This window comes from Alligator mississippiensis, chromosome 5, assembly GCF_030867095.1.
Source record: "Alligator mississippiensis isolate rAllMis1 chromosome 5, rAllMis1, whole genome shotgun sequence".
Taxonomy (NCBI): Eukaryota; Metazoa; Chordata; order Crocodylia; family Alligatoridae; genus Alligator; species Alligator mississippiensis.
The window spans coordinates 164,698,881-164,724,147 of NC_081828.1; the positions used below are offsets into that span (position 1 = coordinate 164,698,881).

Sequence of the window (25,267 nt, forward strand, 5' to 3'; positions counted from 1 at the left end):
GGTAAGTGAAATCACACAGAGAAACTTGCAGACATCTTGATCACAGCTGCTGTTAAAGTTATTCTGAAGCATTGGAGAGATTCCTTACAACTAAATATCATGAAGTACATTCCATACTTATGACATTCAAATTTGAAAGTCTATAACGTTCCCAAACATAAAAGGAGATTAGAAACATTCATGAATATATGGAATCCTGTTAATCTTTTTTGGAACTAAATTGTAAAAGAAAAATATGTATTTTATAACGAATGTGTTGTAATATATAGCTCTTTTCCTTAAGCCTGTGTGTATGTGTGTGTATCAGGGTGGTCAAATGTAGTTTTCTTGTTGCATGTGGCTCCTGGGAAGTTCCAGTGCAGTTCCCATGGAATGGAGGTTAACACAGTATGGGATGCATAAGTGTTTTATTGACAATCAGCTGTTAAACAGTTGGCTTCAGCTGAAGGAGGAAATGCAGTGCAGCTTCCTCTCTCTAGGGGCTCTTATGCCAGGAGAGTCTTGACTAACGCTACTCTTACTAAAAACCAACCTCTATTTCCGCTGATTTATGGAGTGAATGAAGAGAGCTAAGTTGTGCAGAGACAAAACAGATATCCTTCCTGCCCACCTCAGGGGACTGGTGAAAGAAAGAGAGAAAGAGGTTAGGTGAGAAAATTAGGGAAATTGAGACTGAGACTGGGTGAGGCAGGATTATTTAACATGTGATGGAAGGGACAGTGCAAGATCCCAGGAGAGAAAGGAAGGGTATGAGTATGGAAGAATGTAAGGTGATGGGTGAAACAGAGTTTTGACAGGTCAGAGAGGGGAAAAGTACAAAGTTTTAGGAAATACTAGGGTGCTTGGGAAAGGACTGGAAGTATATAGGTTTTGGGATTGATAAAAGAGCTTGAGGAGAAATGTGGAAGCCTGGTGTAGGAAAAAATAACAGTTGGAGAAGAAGAAAGAGAGAATGACTCATGTAGGGAAGAGGAGTTGGGTGCCAGGAGAAGTGGGCATGTGGAGATTAGCGTGGCAATGTGGAAGAGGAAGAGACATAAGGCATATTTGTGGGAAAGAATCCATACACAGGAATTATTATTGAATTAAAGGAGGAACCACATGCCAGGGAAAGAAGGAACTAATTTACTTCTCTATTTTTTTACAGTCATTCTCTCCATAGTTTGTAGGATTACACCTCTGTGTGGTTGCCTAATTTTTTGCATTAGGTGGAATGTAATTAATCTATACTTAATCTCTTTTAAGTTGTCCCAGGGGGATGAAAAGAGATGGGCAGAAACCCCCCTCCTGCAGTCAAGGTTGTGGCGGGGATAACCCACTGCAACCCCAGAAAAACAGCCCCATGAGTGGGGCGAACTTATCTTTTTCAGAGGTGGTGAGCCATGGGGTAACAAACCTCCCACATGGTTCATCAGCTGCTTTTCTATGTGGCTGGAACCTGCACAGGAGGATGATGTCATCAGGAGGCGCCACCCAGCTCTGATAAAAGCCGGCGGTGGGGAAAAGGCAGTGGGAATGCAGGAGAGGAGGCTGTGAGTCCCCCCATTGGGCTGGTCAGGAACCCTCCTGGTCCTAAGGTGAGGGTCCAGGTGGGGACCCAGCAGAGGGGTCCATTTCCCGATGGAGGAGCACCCAGCACCAGAGCCAGGGAGTGAGCTGGGACCCAGGATGATTGATGCCTTCAGACGCAGGATGCATGGGTAAGGAGGAGGCCCCAGGCCCTCCCGTAAGTTTAAGTTGTTCAACATTCTTTTCTCTTTGTTTTGAGGCCCCATAGGCTGGGAGAAAAGGTCAGAGGACTAATGTCGGGGGCTGAGCACCCCAGGTTCCCTAAGGGACTCCCAACATCACAGGGCTGATCCACCATTAGGGTCAACCCTATACCCATGAAGCCCTGTCGGGCCAGGGCTATTGAACTGTTGCCAGGTCCACGGCAGATGAGCTGCGGACCACAGTAAACAAGAAAGAGGCAGCCAACCAAATCAACATGGTGCCTGACCTCTGAGGTCAAGAGTAGAAGATTGGGGATGCTGGGGGCTTTGGCACCCAAGAAAGGGTCGGACTAACCACTGTCTGGCCATCCCAACAGAGTTGGTTAGATCTTTGGGTGAGTAAGTGTGGCCGAAGTTCCTCCCTCCATTTCTTGGCCCTAAATTTTTGTCTGTACATCTTGGGAGTCAATTCCAGGTGATACAAGATTGCAGCTTCGACCTTCTTATAATCTCTAGCCTCAGACTGGGTTAATGCCCTGTAAGCCGCTTGTGCCAGTCCTATCAGTAGGGGTCCTATTCAGGTGGCTCAGGTGTTGGGATCCCATTTCGCCATGATAGCTGATGGTTGAAAAGCCTCTAGGAAGGCTTCAACATCACCCTGAGGGCACATTTTAGGCATTGAGGCTCCCCCCACTTCCCAGGACCAGTGTACCTGCTGTGCCTCAATTTTCTCACTTAGGTCTTGTTGCTGCGCAAACAGCCGAATCCTGGCCTCAGCTTCATTCGTATAAGCTCCTCCATCTGGGCTTGTTGTCCTTGCAAAATCCTCAACATCAACGTGTGGGCTTGTTGCCAATCAGTGGGGTTCTGGACCTCCATGGACTCCATCCTGCTGGGGTTTATTCATTGCTTCCCAGCCAGTGCACCACTTGTGGCCAGGTGGGGGTGAACAACAAAATCTCTCTCCCTGGGACTCACGTGTCATGCTTTGGAATGATGGAAGAATAAAAAGTTAATTCCCCAAAGAGAGAGGGTGTAATGAATCACCCCAGAAGCAGGATAAAAGAAAATTGGTTTATTGGTAGCTTTCCTGCAAGTTGTGGAGCACTATGGCTGTTCTCACAGCTCACCGTCTCCCTTTTCTCTACCACTGTGCAGCCCGCTTCCCCAAGTCAGTCAGCTCCACTCCAGTCCCACTCTCTTTTCTCTTTCTTGTGGTACCAGCGGATCCTTTCTCCGTGGGACCATCTCTAAGCCAGTAAGTTTCGCCTCTCTTCCTCACCTCCTTACTTCACCAGTCGCCGTGGTTACCTACACCCAGTCAGCCGGTCTCATCAGCAAGCTGCTCCAGTGCTGGGTCAGCTGTTCCTCGTGTCCCTGCTGAATCTCTCCATGCTGTGCCCCACGGGGCAAAGGAAAACCCCTTGCTGCGGGCTTAAGCAGCTGCTGGCTCCTAATCAGTTAATATTCACCCCAGGTGCCATCCCCTTCCCAACCATGTTTACTAAGTAATTAACTTTGCCCTGTCCTGACCTGACTCTCCCCCTGTACTTGCAACTTAGTAATATCAAAGGAACAAGGCTGTCTTTGCTCTGTTACAGGTAGCTTCTAGGGACAATAAGTTTGTTCATATATGGTATATATATTTATATTTTTATTTGTCATCTCATTTTATATAGATAATAATAATCAAGAAAAATGTTTAAAATCTTAACATGGTACTGTGGTGCACAAAAAATATTTTCAATCTCCTGTCACAAGCTGCCTAGGCACTGTGAGTGTATCAGCCATTACTGCTGGGTTTGGGATTGAGGAGGTGAGTCGGGAGTGAAGTAAAGGCAAATTTGCTTATAGGTTAGCATACAACAGTTAACAGAAAGGTTAATGTGACAAACAGATAGTATAGTGATTGTGGTGGCATGCCTCCACAAGCCCGAGAGGAGGTGAGAGAGGTCTGCGGGGCACACAAAACCCCAAGGCAGAACCCCGGGGGGGAAGACTTACCTCCGGAAAACGCAGAGGGGCAGGAGTCAGAACCACGACGACACCGTGCGAGCTGCCATTAAGGCGTTTTTTGAAACAGCTGTTCCTGGTGAGGGAAAGAGCTGGGCTAATCACAGCAGCCAACTGGCCACTGCAGGAAGGTTTAAAAACACCAGCAGCACCCGTGGGGAGAGGGAGCGAGAAAGAAAGCGAGCAAGCAGGCAGCACGCCTGCCGTTCTGACGCTCCTGCCGGGGAGAGGCACAAGTCAGGCTGTGCCGTCCTGGTGCGGGAGGTAGGGCACGCTTCCAATCCTCTGCCAGCGACAATCAAGGGGAAAGCCCTGAGCTTTCAGCAAGAGGAGAGCAGGGAGAGATCTGTACTCCCCTGTGGAGACAGAGAGCTAGGGAAGATAGAGTCAGAGAGAGGGGTAGAAACCCCTGGAAGGTGTTGGGAAGGGGAAGGCAGCTCCAGGAGCCCCCCTGTCCCAGAAGAACTCTACTTCTAAAAAAAGGATAAGGTGAAAAGGCACAAAGAGATACCTGGAGGACTAAAAGATAGAGAGAAAGCAAGGGATGAGCAGGCTGAGCTATACAGCTTAGCTCGAATCCCTCTGGGCTGGAGTCCAGCGGCAGGGCAAGCCGACGGGGAAGTAAAGACTACCATCCTACCAGCCCAGGACCAGTTGGCGAGTGGATGGGGTGTAGGGGTGGTGGAGCCCCGTGGAACAACGCACTCCATAACTTTAAGTACACCCGTGTCGGGAAGGGACCCCTCCGAGAAGATCTCCACTAGGACCCTCCCCGTAAGAGTTTATCAGCAAAGTTGTGGCAGACGAGATGAGGGGGAGGGGATACCTTACCGGCGGGTGACTACATACATAAGACCACCGTCATCATACTAATAAAGAGCTAATAGTAAATAATAACAACAGATAGAATGACAAAGAGTTCCCACATGGGGTGGCAACTTATCAGCAGTCCCTCTATGCCAGGTACATGCCAAGTTGTTCCAGCAAAGTCAGGCATCCCTGATCACCGCTGTCTGAGGGGTCACCAGGAAGGTCCCTCAGTCAGGATCCAGTCCTCGCTCACACTGGGAGTCCGGGATCCAGGCTTGGTACAACGATGGTCCTTCTGTCCCATCCTCCTAACTGGTCACTTGACACGCATGTTCCCTTATACCTTATCTTATGCTAATCTGTTGGCTTTAGAGCCACTCACAATCTTGTCCTATAGCTGTTGCCCGAACATGGGTTCACCCAATAAGCAAATTACACCACATTACTTTGAGGTTTGAAATTAGCATTACTCTGCCCAAGCTCAACCCCTTGGTTTCTTATTCTTTGGAATGTGCTAATTATATTAGGTGGTCAGATCTTGTTATGGCTGACCTTTAAAAAACCTGCTAGATCAGCTAATCTTGTAGTTCTGCTTATTTTTGGGGCCTAGTCAGTCTTATGATCAGTGCAAACAGTTAGATTCAACACTTTGGTTAAATTGTGACAGACAAATTCCACTTGCAGGTTGCAAACTTGCAAGCTTTGCATTAGCTAATCTTAACTGCTAGACAATTGCCTGGATGTCTCCAAGAGCATATATTTATTGCTCATGATAGTAACCCCTCTGGTTCTGGCCACCATAATCTCCCCTGGTCATATTTAGTTCAGTCTTTTTCTTTTTCCTTTCTAACTACCCGGATTATTTGTTCTGTTTCGTGCTATATCCCAAAGAGCTTTACAGTTGAAAGCCAAAGACTCAAAAGTTAGAAAATGCTAGAATTCCTCTTGCTCATACAGCCTTAATTTGGCCCCATGTGTATATGCATCATGATTCACTTTTCTATTAAATGAACACATACTATGTTTCCTCAGTACTTCCAGCTAGACTCTGAACCTCTGTTTTGTTTCATTCTGATACAGTATTTATTGTAGCTAATAACAGTTTTAGTTCTCCAATAAGCTTTCATATTCCATAAACATATTTTTTCATCTAAATATTGTGTCAGATTTTAACCTCTGGGACTAATTTTTCCATATAGACGTTATAAATCTATGATACATTTCTTCAAAGTATTTATCTAAAATAATTGTTGCAAGTTGGGATTTAAAAAAATGATTCAAAAGGATATTAAATTAATATTCTTTGCAAGCCAGCAAAGTATTAAGGATATATGCTTAACTGTATGTGTGAATAGTAGAAACATAGTAACAGTTTTGACAAATTATTTATTCACCAAATGATAATTGCAGGGCACCCAAAACTATTTGCAAATTCACAACAAATTTGGTGAATAATTCTGGTCAAAACAAAACCAAAAAAATACAAATACTGAAATGAATTGTTTTGACATTTCTGAAATAAAACATTTTGATTCGCGGGTTAGGTTCATGAGAGGATTTAGGTGTTACCTCTATGATGATTCGGGATCTAACCTGGAATGGGGGATAATACATGTGGGTTCTAGCCTGTGCTCCAAGTCACCACTTTCTTCCTACTTTGCCATTCCTTCTTTGATGAATAATAGATACATGACTTTCTGAATCTTACTCTTTCCTTGCCAAATTTTGTCTTGTAAAAATGACCGAAAACAATATAAATTTAGAAACAATAGAACTACATTTCTTCATGTAGGTTAATACATTATTCATTGCTCTTCAGGAAAAAATGGTTAACACATTTTCAGGTCAGAAAGGACTCTTTTGACAGGATTATTCTGACACACACAACACAAGCCATAGGTTTTCATGGAGTGATTCTTACATTAAGTCCATATCTTCTGCAGAAACTAAACCATATCATTTAAAAAGACATCCAGTCCTAATTTCTGATAGTAGTCTTTTAAATTAGATATGGAGGAGGCCCATAAGATATTGACCTCCTTATTTTCTAACATTGATCTTTATAGTACATTTTCAAGTGTTTTGTTCAGTCTTGCTTGAATTGAGTGAAGCAAGGCACTTACTATATTTTTCTTTGGAGAAGTTTGCAGTTCAACAATCATATTCAGCAAAGCATATAAGCATGGTCTTATAGATAAGCATGTTTAGAAATATTTTGCTGAATTGGGATCTATGAATAAACAATATTCATGCGAATATCAAACTAAAAAATATTTTTGTTTATAAATATATGGATTATCATAAACATTAGTCAATTAACTGTAGATCTTTATCAAAATTTAATAACAAATTACTTTAATGTGCAAGATAGCTTCTTCTTATGAAGCAAATGGTCATGCACTGTATATTATTAAAAAACAAAACAAAATACTGCCTATAGTGTTCCATAGCTCTGATGTTGGCCTTCACGGTAAATCAAACTTAAGGAGAGTGTTCAGAAATTCCAAACCAGAAAATCACTTTACAACAACATATCAAATGAGATACCAGAAACACAGCACTGAATATATATAGAATGCTCTTCTAAAACTATTTAATAGCTGGAAAATAGAATTACCCTATTGTGAATAAAATGGAATTTTGGGGAAAAAAAATATTGTTCTTAATAGAAACAAGTTAAAAAAAATTAAACTATTCTTTGTGGGAGGAAAATGCTGAAAAATCCCATTTTGAGCAAATTAAATTAGAACTATTTGCATTACTCTCTGGATTGCCCAACTTTCTTGGCAGTTAGGCTGTTTGGAGCAGCAGGAAGCCAACTACTTGGGGCATTTATACATATGCTCTGGGAGCAGAGGAGGGGAGGAGCTTTAATTACAGTGGCTTCAAGAGCAATATTGTAAAAGCAATATGGAAAGTATGTGTCTAACCCTCAGAAAAAGGGGAAAAATGGCAGGTATGGTATCCTGCTGTTGGATGAGGAATGGGGAGTAATGGTAAATAGAAAAAATGATTAGAACACTGTGGGCATGTATATACAAGACGCTACTGCACAGTGGTTACTGCACGTTTATTAACTAGTTGTATAAGCAAGCACTAAATAAACTCCAGTTACTGTGCAGTAGAGCTGGCGAATACCTTTTAAGTGACACTACTACACAGTAGCCTAATAATACTGTGCAGTAGTGTATTAGCACTGTTGGTGCTCTGACACACTACTGCACAGTATTATCCAGCTACTGTACAGTCAGCATCTCATGTAGATGCACCCACTATGTACCTCCACTGTGTGAGGATTGTGCCCATCGCAACAGACATCTGAAGGGCCTCTTTCTCTTACTTTGGAAACACTTATAAATTAACATGCTAATAAAGTTTTATTAACTTGTAATGATATTTTATGAAAATGATGTCTGAACATCATTCAACTGTAAGTAGTCACATCAGAAGAAAGAGTTGGAATTAGTTCTGAATTAGCAATTCCTTTAAGACATTACTGTCCACTTGGCTTAAAGAAGAGTGACTGATACCCAACATATTCCTTGTTTGCAGTTCCAGGTGCCAGTGTTGTAATAATAGTAATAAAACAGGTGCTACCCAATATAGACCTTTTCATTGGCAAAGAGAGAGAATTTGAACTGATTTGTGATACCAGACTAATAACACTGCATAATTGCAACAGTTGCCAACTCTGGTGCTATATGCTGGATAGTTGGATTAATGATGTATAAGAAGTCTTTGCCTTCCAGTATTCATCATTCACTGATTTAAAACTTGTTTCTCTATTCAAGGATCACATTAAATAATTAAAGCAAACTAACCTCAGCTTGATTTTGGATACAGTTCAGTTTGCAGGGAATGGTTGCCAACGCAGACTGAATTGACCATCCCACTTTCAACCTGCCCTAATTCCCTTTATGAGTTAATTATTTAGTGCTGGTGCAGTACTTGGAAGAGACCCATATAGGAAGCATCTGGGCGTTGTCTGGTCATGGAGTGGGTGGGATAGAGTTCTTAACAGAAAACAAATATGAGCTGCCTACAGCTCATAGTGGGCAAGTTCCCCAATGTCCTCGAAGTGTAAGAGAGGCTTTAGTTTCCTTGGTTACTGGAATGATCTATTAGTCAACATAGAATCTCAGCATTTAGACACAACCTACTTCTACATTTCTAATAGCCACATAAGGATGGGAAATATCTAGTTTTCTATTGTTGCTTTATAAAAGATGTGTCATTTCCCCCCAGTCTTACAGAAGAGCAAACTTATAGGTCATTGTTATAGGTCATTGGTGGGTTAGGCTCTTTGCTATAACAACATTATTAGATGTTTTATTTCTCTCTAACAGACATAAATCATTGAAAACTGTCAGTCCAAGGTTTGGAATCTCAAGCAGGGAGCATCTAGTTACTTCAGTTATAGAACCAGATCCCTGATGCTGTCCTAAATCCCAGGTAAATTGACCATACCCAGGGATTCTCCAAGATGATCTGGAAAATGATGTCTTTGTCCTTTTCCTTTGGCCACTGGGATCCAAAAAAGCTGTTTCCATGGAAACTCTAGATAGAATTTACATTTGTTGCCTTCCCTTCCCATCAAAGAAAGGTGGTGGTTACATTGAAACTGTAAAGATTACAGAACATACCCTATCATCTTTACCTGTGAGGTAGAAACAAGTCCTAATTCCTAGTGTGTGGATAACACATAGGAATAACAATTGATTTGTTGATTCATAACTATTGAATAACAATAGTTCTTAACAATTGAACTATTCTCAAATTCATGATTAATGTGAAGCGCTGTGGTTCTAACACTAGGGGTTGGAAGTGAGCACCCAACCAGGCATGCCTTGCAGTGTTCCCCATGCTGCAATTAGCAGAGCCGGGCTGGGGGCGGGGGTTTGACACCGGGAGATCCCAGTGTCAGAAAACCTTGTGCCTGGAAAGAGAAGAGCGGGGCAGTGCACGTGGCAGCAGGATGCTGCACTCACAACTGGAGCCTGTCCGCCTGCATCCACATTCCAGCTGCGGGCCAGGCTCCTTGCTGCCGGATCGTCACTACTGGAGACCTGGGAGGCCCTGAGGTAAAGCTGCTCCCCTTAACTTACTCAGGGCAACTTGTCGGGCGCCAGAACTGAAGGCTTCCAAGAGAAAAGATGTGGGGCATTATACCTACAGATGGAGAATGTTACTAATTAACTAAATCGTTATATTTCCCTTGTGTGTGTTAATTTTTGGCTGAGCCATTTTATCATGACACACTTTTTTGTCCTAATGCCAAACATACGGAGTAGGCTGGACAAGGAGGCCAGGCAAACACGTGTTCCTTGCGTTGCCAGAGAGAAGGCCTGGCTCCACACTGCTCGCTTCATCTCATTGATGTTCCCTGAGGAAGGATCTACTCTATACCTTCCTCCCCCCCTGTTAAGTGGGGTAGTGGTGTGACCATTTAGTACTGCCCTTATCAGCAACACCTGCTTGAGCTGCCCCGAAGGGAGCCCTGATACACTGGGAAGCAAGGAAGTGAATATAAAGAGCAGGGCTGGCAAACACCACCCAGCAGAGAGATGCATCCAGCACACAGCAACACCAAATGCATCCAGGTGGTAGATCTAGGGAAAAGAAACTGAACAAAACAAGTGGATTTAGTATCTTGTTTCTGTAGGAAGAAAAAATATTTTCTTCTGCCCCGAGCCTGCAGAACTGCTGTGAAGATTAAGAAGAAACCGCGGTCTCTGGCAGGGGTTCGCGCACGGCCCCGGGAAGTGTGAGGTGGCTTTGGAGACACAAGTGGGGCTTTTGCAGGAGCCCGGGGCTGTTGCTGAGGCGGATAGGGCTGGGGCAGAGCCTGCAGAGAAACGCCGTGCTTCGGTTTCAGGGCCGGCTCGGCAGCGCTGCCCTCGTTGGCTGCACTCTTGCCCCGTCAGCGCCGCTGCCCGCCGTGAACTTTCTCCCCGGTGAGTCACTCCCCGCCGCGCCCGGCGCCAAGGTCCCCTGCCCCGGCCCGCCAGCGCCATGGCTGCGGGGAGCCCCGCGCCCGCCCTTCCCGCGTCCCAGCGCCTCCGCGCGCTGCTCTACGCCGTGCAGCCCAGCGAGAGCTCCTTCCGCAGCCTGCACGAGGTGCCCAGCTACGTGGACCAGGTGAGAGCAGAGCCCTGCCTGTCTTCGCCCTGCCCCAGCCGCCGTCTCCTCTCCGCTACAGCCCCACGGCATCCTGCCCCCGCGCCCCAATTCCCACTGCCGAGCTCTAAAAGGCGTGGGTGGCCCGCAGAAATCACCTGCTCACTACAAAAATCACGAGATCCTCTTTTTTTAAATAAACAGATATATTTTTAAATATAACCTGTACCCCCCCACACACACATCTATAATATAGAGATCTCATATTATATATATCTCTAACTATATTATATATAGATCTATCTATCTAATATTGCCAAATATTATCTCTTTCTTTCTATATATATCTATTGATAGATAGAGAGAACATTTGGCTGTATTTTATTTTATTTTTTTTAAATTGCTTCCAGGTTTGGAATCACCTTTCAAAGATTTTTCCTCCCAGAAAACAAGCCCTTGCTGCAAAAATTGTGAGATTCCCCCCACTCCCTTTTATTATTATTCGGAAGGTAAAGCTTGGGACTTTATATATAAATTTTTTTTTTAAATTGCCTCTGGTGTTTGGGGTCTCTGGTTTGGCCTTTGAGTAGAAAATTTAGAATTTTTTTAAACAAAGACTGAAGATCTGGTGCATGGTCTCTTCCTTCTGGCCTTGGGGCTTTAAGGAAACATCCTGCCTGTAGCAGCAAAAGTGATCCAACAATCAGAATTGGTGATGTGGCTGCGTAGTGGCAATGGCTGCCTGCTTCCTGCAGTGGTACCATGCAGCTGAGGGAAGCAGGCTTCCCCAGCTCTGAGGTCTCTGCAGTTAAGCTCAGAGCAGTTTTCAGTGGCTCATCTACATGAGATGCTTACTGCGCAGTAGCGTCACTGTGCATGAACTGTGATGCAACCCTACTGCTCAGTAGTAACTAGCTACTGGACAGTAAGCATCACTAGGCAACCTTGCCAGGATGCTACTGCGCAGCAACACCAGGTTACTGTGCAGTCATTTACTACTTGATTATGCAAGTACTAAATGACTGCACAGTATAACTGTGCAATCAGTGTCTTGAGTAGACATGGCCAGTGGGAAGCAGGGGAGGTGGCGAACCACTGGGGTTTTGGAGAGTAGGAAGGGGTAGGGTGACTGGGAGCTGTGCTTCCGGGGATGCTGGAGGAATGATAAAAGAATGCACTAGAATTAGAGAAGGGACAGGGAAGGGCAACCAAAATGATCAGGGCCCTGGAGTAGTTGCCATACCAAGAGAGACATAGTTTTGGTACAGGTTACCTGTATAATGTCAGAAATGGACTGTTGTGATGACAGCATTTTTAGATCAGTCCTGGGTGATGGCTTTGAGTCATTTCAGACCTTCCTGACTGACTTGCCACCACAGGGCTGGTGAGCAGGGGAGTGGACAGGCCTATTTGCTACTTTAAGGGATTGTGGGCCAATGCCCACAATCCCTTAAAGTAGCTGAGAAAGTAGCAGCTAATTTTTTGGGACAAAGTAAAAAGACAACAGGGAACAGAGCAAGGTCACAGGTTCAAAATAAGGGGTCTGAAAGGGGCATAGAGCAGGGCACACTGAACAGTGCCCACTGGCACTAGAATGAGTCCAAGGAGCCATGGGGCACTGCCCAGTGAAACTCTTCCCTGAGAGTTGGATGAGGACAGAAAAGCAGCCCCGCAGTTTCTGGGCCAAGGGAGTGTACAAGAGCCAGGACTCTTATTTCTCCCCTGTGGTGGGAGAGGAGTGAGGAGGGTGGCATGTAGCTGGGAGGCAGAGAAACCAGCACAGGGTATTCTCTCCCTCCACTTCCAGCAGGAGCCCAGCCAGAGTGGAGAGTAGGAGGGGAGAAATTTTGAAAAAAATTGTTGAGGTGAGGCAGGTTAGAGTGTGGGGGGTAGGGGGGATATAGGGGTTGTGCTGGCTGCATGCTTTTCCCATCTTCAGCATCCCCCAGCTGCTGGCATCAATTCCAGCCCTAGCACGTAGCCACAGGGGCTGCTTCTCTGGGGCTCTGTTCTCAGGATGCAACTGAGCTTCTTGCAGGCCTCCCCAGATCCAGGGTCTCTGCAATTAAGCTTTGATCAGTTGTTCTCAACAACGGAGGTGGGGAACCACTAGTTTTGGAGGGTAGAAGGGGGTAGAGCAGCTGGGAGCTGAGCATCCTTGGATACTGGAGGAATGAAAGTAATGCATTTCATTTCCTCTGACCATTCAAACAGTACCCTGGAATGGCATAGGTAAAGTGTTTCCAGGATGTACCTTCTTTAGAGTGGTTTATCTTTAAAACATTTAGAGGGTACTTACGGCAGTTTAATACCCATTACCTAATGACTGTTCTTGTTTTAAATGCTTTTATGCCAGTTTTAAGGTAACTTTTATGCTAAGGCCCTAAGAAGGCTAGGACTCTTTTTGGAAAGAAGGCTGAGGGGGGATATGATAGAGGGCTGTAAAATCATGAAGGGTGTGAATAGGACTGGTGTGTGGACCAACAGACTTGTTCACCATGTCCCAGAATACTAGAAATGGGGTCACCTGCTGAAATTAACAGATGATAGGTTTAAAACTAACAAGCGAAAGTACTTTTCTTATGCAACTTGTAGTTAACTTGTGGAGTTCATTGCCACAGGAGGTGGTGGAGGAAGATAGCATAGCCAGGTTTAAAAAGGCACTAGATAAATTAATGGATGATAGATCTGTTAATGGCTAGTGAACGCAATGGTTGGAGATGTTTCATCTGGCATCTCTAATCCAATAAATGGTTGATGCCAGGGAGGGTATTGAAAAAGAGAAGAGAGAGATCCAGTTCAGTGCACCCTAAAGCATCCATTTCTGCCACTGTCAGACTGACTACTAGGCTAGGTGGAGCATTGATTTGACCCAGTATGTCATTTATGTTCTTATTCATAATGTATAGAGCACATACTATTTACCATTACTGAACACCATAGGGTGCTTCTTAGACCATGTAAAGAAGCAAGTCTTTGCCCAGAAGCATTTGCTGTCTAACTGGGATAAGAAAGAAAATGACTGTTTCTGTTTGCCATAACAGAAACAATTAAAGTGGAGGGGAGAGAACTCTTTCTGTGGAGGAGCACAGTAAAGTGTTTTAGCATAAGACAGGCAAAGGTAGTTATATAAAAGAGTTTGGAAAATTACCAGGCCAGCCACAATGGCCCTGGTGGTGCTGGTGAACAAGGAGAGGGGACCTGCAAAACTGAGAGTGCTGAGTTCCCTTTATCACACTGATCTTGTATCGATAGGCAGGGCCAGCTAGCAAACAAGGTTTTAAATTAGTGCCTTGGGAAGAAGCCAGGTTCTACTTCTCCCCATAACTTCAAGAAAGGAGAGGCGTGCTAAGATTTTTGCTGGGATGGAATACTATGCCTGGACCCTATTCAAGGATCTTTTTTAAATCAGGTTTTGGCTTGTAGACATCAAAATATGAAAGCCACCATTTCCCTTGACAACTGGAAAGGAAAAGACAATTTCTCTCTGAAACTTTCCTGTAGTTGATAGCATCGTATGGTGATCGTTTCTCTGGTACCATGACCTTCCATAAGCCTTTCATCAGCCCTAGCTTTAAAATGTTGCCATTCTACCTGCCATTCTCTTGAGGCGCTCTTTCTTGGATCATCCTCTGCTCCACAAGTGTGCTGATACTTGTCTGTGTAGTTCCTTGTAGATTTTATAGAAAGCAGCAGCTTTAATGTGCTTCTGCTGTATTGAAGAGGTATGAGCCTCAAGAGAATCACAGGTTCTGTGTTCTGACTCGGAAATGCATAGTATTGCTAATCCCAAGTATCCAGGCTCTTGGAAATCATAAGTTTGACTAGATATCATTAGACTTTTTAAAAGTTTATTTTTGCTATCATGGTTTCTCAGTCGTAGTTCATATGTTCACACTTTTCTCCTAAACGATGAGACCTAGACATTTTTAATTTGTTTTAGGTGAAAGCTGAGATTTTTATATAATACACTTTCAGGGACTGGGTTTTTAATTAAAACATTAAAAATCACAAGGCTGACAAAATCAAGGAACATGGAAGTATTGAAATATCACTGTATATTGAATTAAAAAAAATCAACTTTCAAACTTATGAGAGGGACATTTTTAAATAGTATCTTCAGTTCTGTAAAGAGTGATGAGTTCACTGCCCATTTAACAGGACATCTTCCTACTGAATGCTGAGAGTGGTGTTTGTTTTTTTTTTTTCATGTTACAGATTCAGGCTAACTGTCATTCCTATCAGTTGCAACCATTGATCCAAACCCTTAAGTATTTCTCTTGGGGAGAAAACAAGAGTTAAGGTAAAACAGCTGTAGATCATAGAATATCAAAAGGTCAGCTCCCACCTTTGATCAGTTCATGATACAAGCCAACTTTGCTTACTTGTTACGGTTTTAGAAACCTGGACCCGTCCTCTTCTGGGCTAAGTACATGCAGTTAAAAAGCTCGAGTCTGAATTGATTCAATCTTTGTAGGTTAGTCTAAACTGCCTAGATTGTATGACCTTTTCTGTTTGGAAGCAACTCCCTGTAAACTTCCAGAGAACCCTTCCCTGCCTGCTTCCCTGGGACAGCCAGCATGGGCAGCCACAAGTAAGTGGGGGAAGGTGTGACCCAGGGGTGAGGAGGAAGGAGGGAAACCCTGAGGTGCAGGGAGGTAGTCTCGGAGGGGTGGGACCGGGGGATGCCTGGGATGGGAGTGGCTGGTGGATTCTTACCTTTCAGTCCTTCAGGCCCCTGCTTGCCTGAAGCATGACTGCTCCAAACTGGAGCTAGCACCAACACCAGTCAACATTTATGCAGTTCACTGTGTCAGGTGTAACAGGGCCCTCTGATGTCATAGCAGCACTGTGGGAAGAAAATGTTAAATGCAGTCATTTGTAAATAAGTTGTAATAGTTGTAAGTGTGTACAAAAGTCAAATATTTCAAGCAGTTTTGTTACTGGTAAGTAAAACAAATTGCCACACATACAACTGCCATATGTTTCCTATTCTCCATTTTCCCTTCTTATTTAAAGGGCCTCAAATTGATGTCCTGCCCTGGGCCTGTATAATCTATAGTGAAGCTTTTGCTGTTTCATAGCTCAGTATCTGTCTGAAAGGCCAGATGTGACTCACAGTATTTGAAATCAATTGTCCTTTAGTAAGCCTAGGCTCTTAATGAACCAATCCTTCTCTTCTGCCATACAGTTGAAGTCATTTTATCTGTCATTGAAGGTATCTGCTTGTTACAGTTATTTTTCTATCCAAGTACTGTATTTTAGTCATATTTCGGGAAAAAGAAATCACGGGTTTTCTACTTAGCACTGAAGCAGGGAGTCCAAACCAGGGACTGTGAGATTACTGTGAAATTCCTAAAATTTCACATTTTGGATTTTTACATTTTATTTTGGTTTATTGGTTTCAAATGTTTAGAGCTCTACCTATTTAATTTGGTTCAAGGAATATCCTTGTGGCCTCTTTTGGGCTCTAAATCATGGATTTTCTGCTCATTATAAAAGGTTCCTGTATAATTACTTAAGTCTGGATGCAAAATAAATAATAAAAAGTAGGTGTCCAAAGTGAGATTTAAGGAGACTTTAGAGACCTAAATTGCAATCCTGAAAAATCCCTGCTCAGTGGCGGCCTAGCCCTCAGAGGTGTCTAAACTTACTAGTCATCACAGTTTGTGATGTCAGTATTCCCCAGGTACTTGAAAATTCTGATTCTGCACATGCCTAGCAGTACCTCCGTTTCAGCTGATCTAAATAACCTCTAAATAGTCAAGCATAGAACGAATCGGGATATAGAAACTAAGTCTCTTGAGGCTCTTTATCTGGTAGGGAAGGAAGCAGGACATATTGGCAATCAGCATTGTCATTTTGGCTTATTAGTAGAAAAATCTGTTGTGCATTGAAAATCATAAATTGTAATTGTATCCCACAGTGCTGTTATGACATCAGAGGGCCCTGTTACACCTTACACATTCATAAATGAACTTAATTTAACCTAAATGTAAATGACAAGGTTCTGTGGGGTATGACCTTCTTTTAATGGTAGCAAATACTGGGTCCTGGTTAAATGGGTTTTAATGTAGGATTAAGTTGCTCAAGTTGAAATTACCAAAACTAATTTCTTTATATTTTTTAACTCAATCATAGATTACACAAATATAGGAAAGCAGAAGCACACCATCATTTATCTTAAAATTCAAGTTATAAGAATGGAACTGTGCCAGTATAACTTTATTAAACCATCAGTAATTGGTATCTTGAGACAATTATTCTTTTTTAATTGAATCATGGCACATGTCCTGCCCATTCATGCATTTGTAGTCTGTAGATGCTGCTGATTTGGTTAGACATGCTTTTGGGGTATATAGACCAGCCAAGTACTTAAAGAAAACTTTCTCTGGCCAATGTAAGTGGTATATGTTCGTCAATCTAAAATACCAAATAAGAGATCCACAAAATGCCATCCAGGATGACACCATTTGCAAAGAAAGTGTGTGATAATATGTCTCAAATGCACAAATTAGTTAATTAAATTTTCCCCTATGACGACAACAACAACAACACTGTATGGGTAAGTGGCAAATTTGAATTCAGACTGTAACCTTGCGGTATAAAACTGTTGCAAAACCCCCAGGCTTTTTCTTTTTTTTTTTTTTTTAAATTTAAAAATACATTCCCTCCCCTTCCTCAACCATTTCTAACTCTTTCTCTCTGTCCTCTTTATCTCTTATAAGTAGTCATAGGTAATCTAAATTCTTGTATTCAACTATTGTAATAAGCCCCTTTTTATACTGTAAATGGTGTTCTATGTTTGTATTGACTTTTACTGTTTTATATTGTATTCCTATAATTTTTTGCATTATTTTTATTGTTTTATATTTAGTGTATATGATTTAGGCCTATGTCTGTAAAGTAATGTCAAGTTTCCATTTTGTATGTCAAGCCTCCATCTTGTATCCCCTGCCTGGGTATAGCCTATTGTATAGTATGCTGTAACTGTGACTTGTGTTTAACCAGTCTCATGTAAATTGGTTCCTGAATGAATGAGGGTGCTCGAGGCATAATGGTAGCAGGCCTCTACTGAATGATCAGTAATGACTGAACCATCAACTCAACGACCTGACCATTGCCTTGCATTGACTCACCCAGGAACCACAGACCTCACCCAGGAACAGAGACAAAATCCAGCATTTGAAAGATAAAGAACCTACAGGAACCCAACATTTGAAAGACAAAGACCCTACAAAAACCAGCAACCCCACCATTGTGGGCCACCAGACAATGAAGACACCTGGATCTGCATGTATGCATCTGAGCAAGACTGGCCTTGCCTGGGCTTCCCATAGGAAACACAGGTAGCCCATCCCTATAAAAGGGGTGGTGGAGTGTGAGCTCTTTGGGATGCCCTCTCCATCTGGACCAGCACTATGCCACATCATCTATCCACCCAGAGGCCCTGCTGGTGATCCCCTCTGGACAACACCTTGCTGGAGAAGACCCCAACTGGCCATTGAGGATCAACTCACAGCCCAGGATAGGCTGTGAGACGATCCAATCGTCTACCTTCCTTCCCCAAGCAAAGGACCTGGACTCTGTCCCCACACACCTTGACTCCAATCCTTCCACCAAGCCTTTCCTCTTCTACCATTGTGTGAGAACTAATAATTTTGTGGGGCTGTATAGTGTGCTGCCTGATTAATGAAACTGTTATTTTGAAACCCGAGTTGGACCTTTTTCTTGAGGGCCAGGAGGCCAATCTCCTTGATTTCCCAACTTTCTCCCTCGGTTCTTTCGGTCTCATTTCTAGCCCTGATCTCCCAGCTTTCTGCCTCTTTTCTGGCTGTCTCCTCCTTGCTGCTGGGCTTTTTCCCTCGTTTTCACCCCAGCACCAGGTAACACTGAGTAACTCCAGGGCCTCAATTAACCTCAAGTAATCCCAAGCCCCAGTAACCCTGGGGCACAAGTGAGCCTGAGTGACTCTGGGGCACCTTGCCCTCAAGTAACCCTGAACACCAAGTTACTCCAAATGCCCCCTAGTGTTCACACACAGCTACAGAAGTGCGTGTTTGTGTATGTATATGAGAACTCATTGTGGGGGGTGTGTGTGTGTGTGTGTGTGTGTGTGTGTGTGTGTGTGTAATTTTGTATCATGCCCTCCTGTCTAACAGCACAGTATTGAGAGTGTGAGTGTTGATCTGGTGGTGTCAAGTCAAGAAAACAAGTATAAGGCAGGGTAGATTTTCACCTTATAAACTAACCAAAGTAGATATATATATAGTACAAGCTTTTGTGGACTGAAGCTCACTTCATCAGATGCTGTGAAAGGATGTGCATAAAACAGTGTATAAGAAGACAGAAATTTCCTACAAAAGACAGAAGGAAGGGGGAGGAGGGTGACAAGGTAGTGTTAGGAGGCCTCTGTCTTTCTGCAGTGGATGGCAAATCACTGTTTGTTCTTTTATGTAGGGATCGCGCAATCTGGCCAACGTAGACAGCAAAGGAGTACTATGAGCAGACGCAACCCTCACCTCAGCCCACAGTGGCAGCTGGCCCAGCTGGCATGTAGATCTGGGGGCACATGCCCCCCATGCCTTCCTGGGGTGTGCGCCCCCCCCCCCCCCCCGTGTCCTTCCCCCTCCAGATGAAGTGCTTGCAGCTCTGTCCTGCACCCCAGCTGTGCAGGGCTTGCCTCTGCTCCAGCCCCACTCCCTCACCGTTGTTGGTTGGAGGCAGATTGAGGCTCCACTGTTGAGGGAGGAAGTGGGGCTAGGGCTGGGGCCTTGATCTGCCCCACCTCTCCCATGGCCCTTTCCCCTCCCTCTTCCCCCACAGACTTACCTGCTGGGGGTGGGGTGCACCCCCAAATAATTTTTTCTTCCTCTGTGTTGATCTGCTTTCCCCTTTCTTCCCTACAGACTTACCTGCTGGGGGGGTGGTGGCACAAGGTAGATCTTGGGTAGCTTTAAATGCCAAAGGTGATCTCCTACTTAAAAAGGTTGGAGACCACTGGTCTAAGAAGTATTTCAGAGTTGGCTTGATGGAAGTCGTTAGAGTCCTGGTGAACTTTCTCCAAAGATTCCTTCTCATCTTTCCATACCAGGAAGATGTCATCGATGTACCCATAGGTAGATCAGAGGGATGAGAGAACAGCTATAGAGGAAACAGACTTCAAGGACTATTGTAAATATGTTGGCATATTGTGGGGGCATATGTGTGCCTGTGGCATTACAATTAATTTTTAGGTATAGGGTAGGGGTTCTCAAATTTTGTGATACCGTGACCCCATAAAATAATGTATAAATTGGTGTGGCCCTCCCCTGCCCCCCCCACCCCAATGATTAAAGCTATTGATTTCATTTGGATTAGGTAGGAGATAAATTAAGCACATTTACCTTTGTATATTAAATGAAATATATTTGTCAAAAACACTTTATAATAAGTTCAAAACTGTCTCACTGGAGAAGAAAACTGTCAAATTTAAAACTGTCAATAATTTTCAATGAGAAGGATGAGCTTGCTTGGTACTGCTTAGTTTTTTCAAATCTGGGCTTTATTTTTGAGACTGGCAGTCTCATTTCACGCTCCATATTTATTTTAGATGGGTATTTGCTCTTTTTAGCAGCAACTGCTGGGGGAAAAAAAAACTGCTGAAAAAACTCACACTCAATCACACACAGTCAATTGAACTGTTGACAGATAAATACTGAGCTTCACTAACCCGTACACGCCAAGATTAGAAAACAAAAGAGACTTCCGATGTGGGCGAGTCCAAGAACACGTGTGTCGCCACTGGGGGACGGAAGCAGGCAGAGCATTTGTGTGTTGGGGAGGAAAGAGAATTTTGGGAACCCCTTTTAAGTTGTTTGTGACCCCCTGCCCCTGGGGGTCATGACCCACAGTTTGAGAACCCCTGGTATAGGAAGTTCCCAAACCTGAAATATTTGTGTGTGAGGACAAAGCATGAGTATATAATAGAAATAGAAGCAATTTTATTATTGGGGATTATTTTCTTTATGACTTGTAATCCGTCTTCAAGGGGGAAGTTGGTAGTTGGAAGCTTGTCAGAGGAGCCCAGTTTCTTTAAGAAATCTGTGGTGTCTTTCAAGTAGCTGGCACTTCCAGTAGCATATGGCAATAGGACACAATCACCATGGCCAGAAATGTCTTTCATGATAGTGCCAGTTACCAGCAGATTTGTGGATCGTGGGTAATAAGTAGAAGTTGCCCAACTTGGGCTCCTGGGAGTTGGAAGCATTGATCCTCTCCTATGTTTTCTAAAGTAAATCCTGTAAGAGTTTATCCACTTCCTCATGGTATTGTGCTGTGGGGTTCTTTGTCAGAAGTTTGTAAAACTCCCTGTTGGAATGTTGGAAATAAGGCAAGTTCAAAGATAGATATTATGGAATAATCAACTTAAATGTCTTTAAAATATAATAAGTATCTATTTTTTCTAATTTCTAAGGTATAATCAACTTTTGTATGGGTAGAGCTTTTGTACTATTCACTTTCACCATTGCTACTGGGTGTAGTAGCTAAGTCTTTCACAGATTAGCTAATGTATACCCTATAGGCACTATAATGACACTTTTTTTTTTTAAAGGCAGGAGTATAGCATCCTCTAATAATCCTATTTAGAATATCCTATTTACATAAAATGTTAGAAAATTTAGGAGGAATTAGAATTCTAAATGCTTTTTTCTTCAAATCCCTTTTCAGGTTGTTCCACTATTCGTTGTCTTTATTCTTCTGGAGCTTGTTGTCAGCAGTATTCAGAGGCACAAGCTGTCATATCGGATCAATGATGCTATAAGCTCTCTCTCTGCGGGTATCCTGTCTCAGCTTCCTGAGTAAGTATGACTATTGTATTGGCTTTACCATGAGAAGAGGAATATTATTTTATAATTTAAACACAAATATTTTATAATTCTTCAATTTTAAATGATTATAGGAAACCTAAGAGAATTTGTTAAGACATCTAGGGAGCTTTGTCAAAAACTGATTTTACCTGATATATATACATTTATTTTTGAAATATAAACCTAAATTTAAGATTAAAAGGACTCTAACCAACTCCAAGTCCATTGTCAAATCTATTGACAATTTTGAATGTGATTTAGTTAATCTCCTGCTATAAGGGGATAGGAACTTTCCAGAATAAAATCCTGTTCCAGTCTTAATAGCTGTGGTTGAACTAAAATGTGGGGTGTTTTTTAGTCCAAATTTTAATCCTGATTTTAAAAATTGCCAGTGATGGAGAATCTAGCAATGGTTCTGCTACACATCTCAGAACTGCATTAGCAATTTTAGCCAGTGTCACACAAGGAACTCATGTTCAGCTAGAATCTACCATGATCCACATCTTTTTCAGAGTCACCGCTTCCCAGGTTGAAGCCTTTCTCTCATTCTGCAAATGGGGCATGTATTTTTTTTTTTGTTCTTTTATATATGACCTTACATTTGGTTACATTGAAGCATAAAGACCAAGCAATTCATATTGCTCTGTATCAGTAACTTATTCAGTTAATTATTGACCATTCCCTTATTTCTGATGAAATTGGCAATTGTAATTTCATGCCTTCTTCTAGATCATTAATAAAAATGTTAAATAGCACAGGGCCAAAAACCAGTCACTACAGGACTTCACTAATAGTATATCCATGAAATGAGGGTTTCCTGTTTACAATTACATCCAGAAAACTACATACAAAGCTAGTTTTTAATGCATTCAATGATAAAAATGTTGAAATTGATCATTTACATTTTTTAATCAAGACTTCATGTGGTACTAATACAATGCCTTATGGACATCACTTATTCCACCAACACAAATTGTCTTTATCAATCCCTTTGCAATCTTATAAAAAATCAAGGTCGTTTGACAAGATTTATGCTATGGCTTTGGATCAGACCATGAGAAGGCATGATCCATGCATGGTGGAGTACCCTGATGCAGTAAAAGCTCTGTTATCCAGCATCCCCTGGAAATGGGGGATGCCGGATAACAAAATATGCCGGTTAATCGAGTGGCCCGAACAGGCGTTCTTGCCTATTTGGGCCGCCACTTCTTCCCCCGCGAGCGGGGCATCGCTGCCCCTCCCGCAGCATTGGTGCCTCTCCTGTGGCATCGCCAACTCTCCCTTGGGCCCTGCGGGACAGGGAGGTGGGCCCCTTGCAGCCTGTTATGTCCCCGGGCCATAAGAGCTCAGAGAAACTGGAAGTGCTATGGTGGGCACTTCCTGTTTCACTTCACCTTACAAGCCAGCATGCTGGTTAATAGAGTGTGTCGGCTTGTAAGCTGTCGGTTAGCAGAGCTTTTACTGTATTTAGAAGAAATAACCATGGAAGTTACCTTCTAAAGGATTAATCAGATGCATGGAAAATACTAGCTAGCCATTTCCCACATACATGTAAGTAAGAGACTAGGCAGACAAGGTTCCTTGGGTGAATTTGATATCTTTTATTAGACCAACCCAAATAGATGGAGAATAGTTATTAAGCAAGCTTTCGGATTGAAAAACCCTTCGTCAGGCTAAGGAAGTTTCAGCAGTTGGTGTGTGCTCCTCCTGGATGGAATGAAAAGTAAAGAAGCCAGAGGCTGGGCTGGGGAGTCAGTTGCCAGTCAGATTATAATGTATGAAAAATTCAATGTCTATGTTTAGTCCATGATCTCTAGTATCCAGGAGGTTGATGAAATGGAGCTCGTAGGTTCGTCTTTGGGAAGAGTTGTGTAAGTTTCCCTTGAGGATCAGGACTGAGAGATTGGAGAGAGAGTGGCCCTCCTGTGAGAAATGTGCCCCCACCGGTACTTGGGTATTCCTGTCTTTGATAGATTTCCAGTGTGTGTTCATTCTGGTGCGCAGTTGTTGTTTGGTCTCTCCTATGTATTTTCCATCAGGGCATTTGGTGCATTGGATGAGATACATTACATTTCTGGAGGTGCAGCTATAAGATCCAGGAATGCTGATGGCTCTGTTGTGGGGTGTAGTGACTGTGGGGGTGGTGGAGATGTGTTGGCAGGTTTTGCATTTCTTGTCATGGCACGGTCTGGATCCTTTTGGTGTGTTCTGGGCTTGAGGAAGTTTGCTTCTGGTGATGAGGCTGGTGAGGTTCAGTGCTTGTTTGAAGGCTAGGATGGGTGGCTCTGGGAAGATCTTTTTAAGAATAGGGTCTCTTTCTAGTATGGGTTGCAATTTTTTGAGGATTTTCTGTACAGGTGCAAGGGAGGGGTGATACGTCATAACCAGCGGTGTGCGATTTGTGGGGGGGTTTCTTCTGTACTGCAGCAGCTCTTCACGTGGTATCCAGGTGGCTCTTTCAAATGTGTGATCTCTCTCCCTGGACGAGTGTCCTTGTTGGGTGAAAGCCTTTTTAAGATTGGTGAAGTGGCAATCCCGGGTGTTCTCTTCCGTACAAATGCGGTGGAATCTGAGGGCTTGGCTGTATATCACAGCTTTTTTGGTGTGTTTAGGGTGATTGCTGGTTCTGTGCAGATAGGTATGTTGGTCTGTGGGTTTCTTGTATACTGTGGTCTGTATTTTACCCTTCTGGATACTGATCATTGTGTCTAAAAAGGGGATGTTGGTGCTGGAGTATTCTAAAGAAAGTCGGATGGAGGGATGGTGACTGTTGAATTTCTGATGGAAGTCAATCAGAGACAGCAGGTTTTCAGTCCAGATGATGAAGATGTCATCGATGTATCTTAAGTATAGCAAGGGTTTGATGGTGCAGTTCTTGAGGAAGTCTTCTTCCAGGTGGCTCATAAAACGGTTGGCATACTGTGGGGCCATTTTAGTGCCCATAGCTGTTCTCATCATCTGGAGGAAGTGTTGATTATTAAAAGTGAAATTGTTGTGTGTGAGGATGAAGTGTAAAAGGTCAGTAATATCTTTGGGCCTGTATTCTGAGTTGTAATCTTGTTCCTGTAGATATGTAAGGCAGGCTTGGATGCCATCCTGGTGTGGGATGTTGGTATGTAGGCTGGTAATGTCCATGGTGGCCAGGAGTGTGTTGCTGGGAAGGTGGTCTATGTTTTTAAGTTTCCGTAGAAAGTCTGTAGTGACTTGTACAAAACTTGCTCTGTGGGTGACAAGCGGTTTTAGGATTGATTCAACGAAACCTGATATTTCCTCAGTTAGGGTCCCGTGGTTGGATATGATAGGTCTGCCAGGGTTCCCTTGTTTGTGGATTTTAGGGAGCATATAAAAAGTCCCCGGGTTAGGTAGCAGGGGGATCAAGGTCTGTAGTTTTTCTTGTAGTCTTGATGGAAATGATTTGATGGTATTGTTGAGTTTTTTTAAGTAAGAGACTTGAATTTTCAACATCAGAAATGTTTTAAAGGATAGTATTTAAATTATTAATATTTGGTTTAGAATTTCTTGTAATTATTTTTGAAGGCGGTACTCGTATTCAACCTGTTTCTCATCTTTGTTTCTATATAAACAAAAGACACACTCATTTTACCACACATCAGTTACTATGTGCCTGAGACACTCCCTTCATACACTATAAGTCAGGGGTGGGCAAAATGTGGCCTGCGGGCTGGATGTGGCCCACCAGGCCATTCTATCTGGCCTGCAGGTCCCCTAAAAAGTTTAGAAAATTAATATTTATCTGCCCCTGGC

General features: G+C 43.2%; 1 protein-coding gene across 4 annotated transcripts in view; it reads left to right on the top strand.

Annotated features, from left to right (window-relative positions):
• The first annotated feature begins 9,921 nt into the window (after positions 1-9,921).
• The window catches only part of AGMO (alkylglycerol monooxygenase), a 339,051-nt gene continuing 323,705 nt past the window's right edge, over positions 9,922-25,267 (top strand). Inside the window, exons 1-2 of one of the 4 annotated variants that reach the window (XM_059728961.1) lie at positions 9,922-10,673; positions 21,363-21,493. In XM_059728961.1, the coding sequence (XP_059584944.1) occupies positions 10,548-10,673; positions 21,363-21,493 (257 nt within the window). In that variant the 5' untranslated portion in view covers positions 9,922-10,547. The remainder of the gene's footprint in view (positions 10,674-21,362; positions 21,494-25,267) is intronic. The other 3 variants (XR_009462637.1, XM_059728959.1, XM_014603203.3) reach the window with 3 other exon arrangements.